Source organism: Pagrus pagrus, assembly GCF_965226575.1.
Source record: "Pagrus pagrus genome assembly, chromosome: 5".
In the NCBI taxonomy this organism is placed as follows: domain Eukaryota; kingdom Metazoa; phylum Chordata; class Actinopteri; order Spariformes; family Sparidae; genus Pagrus; species Pagrus pagrus.
Window position 1 is genome coordinate 22,938,111 of NC_140189.1, and position 9,200 is coordinate 22,947,310.

General features: G+C 38.9%; 1 protein-coding gene across 1 annotated transcript; it reads right to left on the reverse strand.

Annotated features, from left to right (window-relative positions):
* Nucleotides 1-496: 496 nt before the first annotated feature.
* On the reverse strand, nt 497-8,085 carry LOC311257349 (uncharacterized protein). Its single transcript, XM_084352940.1, has 7 exons — nt 7,982-8,085; nt 6,713-6,979; nt 3,911-4,192; nt 3,395-3,555; nt 3,198-3,275; nt 3,079-3,120; nt 497-2,263 (listed from the first exon to the last, which is right to left on the reverse strand). Exons 1-7 carry the CDS (start codon nt 8,022-8,024, stop codon nt 2,096-2,098), a joined length of 1,041 nt encoding a protein of 346 aa, XP_084209066.1. The 5' UTR covers nt 8,025-8,085; the 3' UTR covers nt 497-2,095.
* Nucleotides 8,086-9,200: the final 1,115 nt, after the last annotated feature.

The window sequence follows — 9,200 nt, forward strand, 5'->3', positions numbered from 1 at the left end:
AGACTAAAATTCTTCTAGATGAGTCACAATCAATCAGCTTGGAGCCATTAATCCATTTCTCATAGTAATAGTTGCAGGTGTTGCAGTACATTTTATACATTAATCCATTGTAGTTCCAACTAAAGCACAATGACGTGACAAACTTGGAGGATTTCCAGGTTCACTCAGTGTAACAAATGTGTCAACAAGGAATCTCTTATTGTCTCATACAACAACAGATTTATGGCTCTGCTGTTTCTCTTAACAACACACAAAAGGTAACTTCTGCTCTGTTGAGTTTCTTCTGTAAACCAGTTGGTATGGTGGGAAAAGATTTATATGCTTGGATGAGCTTTTGGCTGTGTGGTGACATGCTGGGTGGGTGGTGCTTTTACCGTCGTCACAGAATTTCTGTGCTACACATGAAGACATTAAGACGGTAAAACAAGTACAAACAGCATTCAGTAGGATTTTATGAGGTTTAATGACACAAAGTGAATATACACTAAGACACAAACTAAAAAGGCTCACTTGTTTAGAAAAATTTGACAACTTCTCATATCGTGTTCATAAAAAGCTTCCAGTTAGTGCAACAAAAAAAATATATTATATATATATACTATGTATATTCTATATTCAAATATAGACACGCAACATTCATGTAAGTCAGACATGCAAAATGAACAATTAAAATAAAAAGGACTGACCTATACATCATGACAAATATCAAAGCTCCAAATACAGCCATAATTCCATGTTTAGTGTAGTAGCATGTTGCATACATTGGCTTGAATATGTAACAGTCACAAATATATTGAAAGATATACAGTATGTCACATTAGACTTTTAAATGAATGCATTTAAGGTGCAGAATTGACACAAGTGCAGTCCAGAGGTGACTTTTCTGCCATTGTGTCACTCTCAACGTAAAGTAAGCACAAGGAAAAGGCAACTGTTGCCTTCGATATTTCTATACAATCACTATAATTCAACTTAAGAACATTTGGATATGTGTGTGTGAGCAAATGAAAATGTCAAAATACTTTTGATGGTGCAGTGTCTTGTAATAGGGTGAATGGTGTCAGTAGTCCTTTTCACACAAAGACTCTGCATTATCTCCGCAGCGGAGGCTCCAAAAGAGGCACGACGGTACACGTCATGACGTTGATTTTTTGTGTTTAAATACAGAGAGTTTAGCAAAGAGAAGGCTACTTTATGTTTGTGTCTTCCCTGAGGTCAGACTGGTCTGTATTAAATGTTGTATCCCTGACAGAAGTGCAGGAATGCGAAAGCTTTTCAATCAGTACTACAACTACTACTGCTGGTAAGACACTTACATGAGACTCCTGAGGTATGAGATTATTGTAAATAAGGCAGTCACTCAGTTTAGAGTGCATGTTTTGTTCATTGAAAAAATGCCCTTTTGCCTATGGCTTTGGACCTGTGACCTTTTGCGCTCTTGCTCGGCACATGAGGCCTTTGATGTTCATAGTAAAACGTAAATAAATGGGACTGAGGCAGATACAAAACACAGTGTTCGTTCCATCTCTGTTTTTTTCAAGCAAATGTTATAAAATTTGGCACAGTAAAATATCGGGAATATAGCAGAATGTGGAAGAACAGGTTTGTGGATGTGTGTGTCTTTCTGTGTAGGTTTTAGTCCAGCATTTTGTGAAATATGTTTATCCACTTCGCGCTGATACAGTACTTAATTGAGAAGATTGACACTACTTTTAAATCTGTGCAGTAAATATGAAGCTAAAAACAGCAGCAGGTTAGCTTAGCTAAGCATAAAGACTAGAAAAAGATAAGCAGCTAGCTTGACTATGTACAGAGGTAATTACATTTGCATACCAGCACCTCTAAAGCTCACTAATTAACCTGCTTTATCTTTTTTGATGAATCCATTTACAAAAAATAAAAACAAAGTATAAAAAACAACAAATGGCTGTTTCCCTGGAGGTTATGTGCCGGACTATTTCTTGGCTGTGACCAGTTGCTAGGCAACCAGAAGACATTTCAAGAAGCCACTTGTGAATGAGTATCTTTCTCAATTGTTGAACTTTCTCTTTAACGTCACACTAACAAATGAGTTCAACTTTTAAAATGAAGGCTTTCAGAGGAAGTTGAGTTTGTCTGAGGTATAAACGTCACCGTAAGGTGAGTCTGAACTGAGAGGGGGCGCAGAGGAAAAGGACGTCCCCTTCAGTTCAAACCGCGGCTCGCCATCTGATTCGACAGGGACGGTTGGAGCGACTGTTGGCTCTGCTGGAGCTGGAAAAACCTGGAAAGAAAAAGACGGACATATTAGCTTGTTTCACAGGCGCAGCGTGGAGAATATTCATGTCACATTATAACCACAGTTATAATACATTGTTTGTGCGGTTAGTTTAACAATAAGTATAAGATATGTAGTATGGAGTATGTAGGATTTAGGAGGATTTATGAGCAGGTATGGAATAAAATATTCATTAATATGTTTTCATTAGTGTGTAGTCACCTGAAACTAAGAATCACTGTGTTTTTGTTTTCATAGAATGAGACTCTTATTTTGAAAACTTCTAAGAAAAATTGGCTTTTCTGAGGAAGGAAATGCACCTAAACAATGTTTACTACATAAATAAGGAAATATCTTCATGTATAACATTTGCCCAATTAACAAGAAGGGCCAAACACTTACACATTTTTCAGAGACAGCGTTTCACAATGTGTAAAAAGTTTTTTCTAACTCAGCAACTTACAAAATTGAGCTATTATTTAATGGAGTCTGGGGACTTCCTCCACAAGCGTCAATAAGGTAGTCAATATAGGTTACCCTTTACTGTATTTCTTCAAATTTGGCATGTTAACCATCAATAAAGTCCTGTCTTCTTTCATAAAACAGCTACACTCAAGACACATTTCAGAAACAAAAGCAGACAGGCTGGTACAGCAGTGCCGCAACAAATGGACAGTCTTATCGAGAAAGAACTTAATGTATTGTATTTGATTTTACAAGGGGGCATGAATGATTTATAATTTGCCTTAGCTGTAAATTAATGTTGAAATATACTTATTGTGTGTGTGCATGCTCAGACTTATATGGGGAGCAGTTCATACCACAGAATAAGCTGGCGGCACAGTCGTGGGAGGATTGTTGATCTGCAGAGTGAGGAGCCACACGTTAGTAGTAAAGAGGGAGAGAATAAACAAAAGAGGAGAATGCAAAAGACACCAACCAGCGGGCCAGTCGGAGTGTGCGAGGGCTGAGCAGGGTAGGGTTGTTCTAGCCTTGGTCCAACAGGCTCATGGTCAAACTGTAATTTGAATTAAACAGAAACACAATGGGTACAGCAGCGTTTTTAACTTTACACTTCTATACACACACACACACACAAAAAAAAAAAGTCATGTAAATTTAATGCAGTGCGCTCACATCGTGGTTATGCACCGCAGGTTCCTCATCAGGAGTCTCAGGTTGCTCCTCTTTGGAGGAGCTCTTCCCACAGCAGCAGTGCTTCAAGCAGCCACAGCAGCCAACTACAGCGAAGAAAATGCCGATGCCCTTTCCAATTTCTTTGGTATCAAAAAGTGATGCTGAAACGAGTCAATTAGTTGATGGTCATTAGATTTTGATAATTTAGTACTCCTGTAATTGGAAAAAACAGTCAAATATTTGCTGCCTCTATCCTGCTTTTCTCTGATGTTTATCACTGTAAATTTGTCTCGGACATAATGGTAATTTCATGACAATTACAGACTGAAAGAGGAGTTTTTTAAAGAACCTTTTGCATGGAAGACATGATCATTAGTTGCAGACCTACCACTAGGTTGTAGATAATAGTAAATAGATATAATAGGCTTTGGATAAACATATGAAGCTAAAAACAAACAAAAGAGGCTAAAAATAACAGAAATCTGAAACGTATTATAAAACACGCAGGTTACTTACCCTTGACCTCCACTGTCGCCACTAAGGCCCTGTTGCCCTTTGAATCTCGGACCTCATAGCGCCCGCTGCATGATGTCTGGGGGTTCGAATTTGAAACCCCACATCGCCCTGACATTTCAAACCCTGGACACTCCAGATTGGGCAGTAGCCTTCCATGACGAACGATCTGATGCTCTACCCGGTAACTTATTGCGAAGAAGTAAATGTGGCAGGAGGACGGTTCCAGATCGAAGGCGAAGTTGAAGCTTTCACCAGCAGTGTTTTGAAAGGACATCTGTAGTGCTGGAAGAGAGGATGAGCAAGACAGAGGATAAAAAAGTGAATCTCCACCAAAGAATCCTTTGAATACCAAACACCCATCCTGTGTAGTGTTGGTTCTTGGTGTAAGTTTCTAGTTTTGTCTTTCACATAGCATGGCAGCTGTAATCATCTTAAAAGAATTGTCCAACATTTTGGGAAATATGTTAATTTGCTTCCCTGCTGAGAGTTAGACGAGATTATATAGAATACAATTATCGGCACCAGAAACATCATCAGTAATAAATTTCATGGCAGAGTGATAGACAGAGTCCAGATTTGAGAGTTAAAGAGGAATTGTGCCTATAAACCACAGAATAAGATGATATAATAAAATGATGAAACCACAACAACTCATTGTTCCATGAAAAAAAAGTTAATGTTTGCTATTGCGCCAGTGTTTTCTGAGCCCAGATGAGTATCAAGAGGAGCTCCTCCTCGAACTGATTAAAGCTATGATGCTCTTCTCTGATTCATCCCAGCGACACACAAAACCATATATTCGATGTCTTAGATGCCATCTGGGAATCTGAAGCTGCATCATTGTAAGCCACTGACAGCTTCTGCATACTACTTGAGCTGTACACATGTGAACAGGTAGCTCCAAATACTGAGCTTTTTACACTGACAGAACACAAACTAAACTTCCAAAGCAACATGGTGGCCTGAGCATAGAGTTTACAACTCTGTCGTTAAAAATATCTGTCATCATCCAAATTGTCAGTGTATCAGGAAATAGACCTGCAACAATTAATCAATAAATTGTCAACTATAATATTTTCTGCATTCTTTACTCCTCCATGACCAAATATGTTTGGGTTGTCGTAAAATATGACATTTGAGGATGTCATCATCAGCATTTTTAACTGCATTCATTTTTTCTCAGTTGACTAAATTACAATAATGCTCTCATCACACTGCAGCTATTTTACTAAAACAAAGTGTACACCTTGAACTGACAAATTGTTTCATGTTCAGCAATGACCTCCATCTGGGCCTTTGGGATTCTGACCAGTTTAAAAGCTAAAAGGCACAAAGTAATGCTTCTGGGTTTAAAATGATGCACCTTCTTCTGATGTTTAAGTCAGAACAAGGTGCATAACACCTTGAGAAATTAAGAGCTGTTACAGTACTGTCATGCATGGCACCTAGTTAAGTACCTTGATGTGGGTTTTTACAATTCACAACAAACACATCAGTGCATCACTAGGCGGATCAATATGATTTGGTTGTCAGTTATAGTGGACTATCTGTTACTCTCCTAAACTAGATGTAGATATCATACACCTAAATAGACCTGATTTTCTTCATCAACATTAACAAAAATGTCTATCCTACACTGTTTAGGAAAGTGAGAAAAAAATCCTTGAGTCCGTCCCTTTATACCGATCTGCTCCAAAAGTTAATGAGGTATAATCCTAGGTATCCTACGTATTTTGGGGCTAAGACCCATCCTCCATCCATTCAGTTACAGTACGTGGAAATCCGTTCAGTAGTGCAATCCTGCTGACAAAACAACCAACTAACCAACCAACCAAACAAACAGACGTGTGAAAACATAATCTCTTTGGTGGAGGTAATAATGACACCACTAGCGTGTAGATGAAAAAAAAATGAAGACTGGCTTGCGATTCAGTCAGACTGGCGGCATGGAACCATTTCTATATGCTCTTATAGGCGTTTCTCTAACCCAATAGCCCAATTAATATTCAGTCTTACCACCTTTACCAGTTGGTCATACTATTCCAAAGTATTGCCACTCCACCAGGTGTCCAACATTGGACTACTTTTGTGCTGAGATCAGTGGTAGACATCTAAGCACCATTAAAATCCTTCTATAGTGTGCTCAGTTTATTCATCCAAGTCCCTTGACGGCAGAAGATGTCACACCCAAGTGTGTCGACCACCCAACGCCTTGTTTTATGTGCAGCACTGTGCAGCACGCAGGCCACATGTATTGCATGATAAACCCCAGATTCTACTTTTCCTTTTCATACCTACAGGGAATCTCACAGCCCACTTTTCCCTTCTGCATCATTACTAGTTAAAGGGCTCCTCTGAGATCTTTGTTTTCCCTCTGGACCAAGCAATGGCTGGTTAGCTTAGCACATACTTTTAAAACAGCTAACCTAGTCTGGCCCATAACACCTGTCAAAATGACAGCTTCTGGATTTTTCACTTTTTATTACCTTTTTTTAATAGCTGTTTCTCTATTTCCAGTCTCCGTGCTGAGCTAAGCTAACATCTCCTCTATCGTCATATTTGTGGTGTAAATATAAGAATGGTATCATTTTTTCATCTCAGCAAGAAAATGAATAACTGAATTTCCCAAAATGTGGAACTGTTCCTTTAAATTCATGGCAGTTACACTGGTTTTCAATCATGATAGGTTTTCATCCATATGCTCACATGTTCCAGGCAGTAGTATTTAGTAATAGTTATAGTATCTAAAAATGCTACGTGCCTACCATCTTATGCATGTTAGTTTAGTGTATAATGACTCACCCACAACTCTAATGGTCTTGACAGACAATGCCAACTGATCTTTGTCTCTCAGTATGTAGGTCCCACTGTCTTCCTGGGTCAAAGGATTGATCACGTAGTTGCCACCCGTCACCTTCCGCCTACTGTCCAGGTTGGCTGAAGGGTTATAACGTTTCCACAAGATCGTCACATCTGACTCAAATCTAGGGGTGAACGTGAGGGATTGAGCCTTTCTGTGCAGCTTCAAGGTGAATGAGCTCCCATACTCTAGCTCATTATACGAGAGGCCTAGAAAGGAAGTCCAACAACAAAAAAACACCGATTACATACCTTGTGAATGTATAGCAACATTACCATTTGTATCAGGGATCAGAGTATATCAAAGTCATATTATACGTAGTAACTATGCCTTTACACTGCACTGGCAGATGCTCGCTCATCATTAATGAGTACAGTGGTGGAAATACTATTCGGATCTTTTGCTTAAGTAAAACTTAGATTATAGGAGCAATAATAGCAATACAAAAATATATTGTTTCAAGTAAAGCCCTTTATGAAAATGCTGCCCGAGTAAAATTAAGTTTGCATTAGCCAAATTTACTTTAAAAAGGTGCAATATGTAGTAATTTTAGTTTAAAATATTCTTACATTGACTGCAATTATCAACAGAATGTGATGAAATAACAGGTCTGACATTGGGCTACATTATGGTGCTGCTTCTTGCATGCATTTCCCTCAAGTCCAACCCGTCCCAGGCCCAAAAACCTCCTCCTCCTGTCAGCCTGCGGCTCCTGTGCTAGTGGTGTAAGCAACACTAAAACTCCCATGGTGCTCTGAGCCCCCCGTCCTGACCCCTAGCTGCACCGCTAACTGAGCTAACTAGCTAACTAGCTAACACTCTCTAGTTATATGCTGCTTTCTATTTGAATTTGAACTGGTGGCCAATACTTACATACCGCACCTTTAACAATAACCCTTCAGATTATTAAATTATGGCCCCAAAGTCGCAGAAATTGATCTTATAACTTATGTGCATAAATTATTGTCTCATGCAATATAATCATAAATAATAAATAAAAGGCTCTCCTGTTTGTTTTGTTGCATTATCATTTATTATTACTAGTACATGGTGACTTAACAAAAATACAAGCATATATGTAATTGACCGTAACACATTGTTTTCCTGACGCTACTTGTTTGTAAGAAAGGCTGATTCTTTATACTCCCTGTAAACGCTATAGTCTTTCGCGCAGTTTCGCTAAAGGAGGATTTAAATATAGTTTTACTCACCAACACAGAAACAGGCACACAGCAACAACAGCACCTCCATCATCTCTTGTGACTGACAACAAGCCCGCGCAGTGTGAACAGTCTTTGGCCAGGTAAGCGCACGATAAAGTTCATCAAAACGTTACCAATGAGTCTTAAACATATATTAGTTGTAAAAAGCACATATTCAGTAATTAACTGTGCACAAACGGCAATTACTAGCATGCACATCCGGTGTCGAGGGCATGTCTTCAGCCGAGAAGCCCCTGGCTGCAGTACAGATTGGGGAGTGCCTCGATGTGGGCGGGGTTATACATTTGACTCCGCCCACTGGCCCCCACATTGCTCGAAAGGGTGTTTCCATGGAGGCGCTCGTGATGCGTCCAAGTGCCGTGGGAAATGACAGTAGTTAAACCGCCCGTAACCTTGCGCCTTTGGCACGTTTACGCACTCCTAACAAAACCCCAACACAGTCTCAGCGAACCACAAACCGATGTCACGAACTAGCTCACATCCAATTTAATTTCCTTTGCTGTGTTTTTTTCTTTCAAAGTGTAAATATGTCATTCATTTAAAAATGGATGTTGGGTGTTTAAATATTCCGACCGCTTGATTTGACCAAAAAGTAGCAGTATAGTCCGGCCAGTTGGGTAGATTTGGTTTTAGGAAGATTATCAATCTATATCACTGTCAAAGCAAAACTGTACACAAGATGAGCACAACAGAAGACGTCAGACAGGTCGGATCTTAACATCAGTACTGACATAAACAAGTTTATCATATCCCCGCACGCCCCTTCCTGAAAAACTCTGTTATTAAATGCAGAAAGACATGTTCTTTCTTTAAACCCACTTGAATTGTGCCATCAATCACACATGTGATGTTTGTCAATTAAAAAGGTATTTTTTAATATATTTTTAACATTTTTTAAATTGCCTTTGCCAGCAATTTGTGGTTCAGCATCTTGTTCATGGATTCTTTAACAGGTGGATAGAAAAGAAAAGAACCCAACCAGCAGCTAATACGATAAATGACCAAACTAATTTAAACTTGATGGTCAAATGACAGTTATCTTGCACATAATGCAGACAAATATTTGGATCAATTATCACTTTTTTAAATTGTTTTAACAACGATGACCGTTTGTTTCTCAAGGTCTTATACAAAAAAAAACTTAAAAAGAGATACAAATATACACAAAAGTCAGAGGGTAACAGTTTCCAGGTATGACACCTTTTGC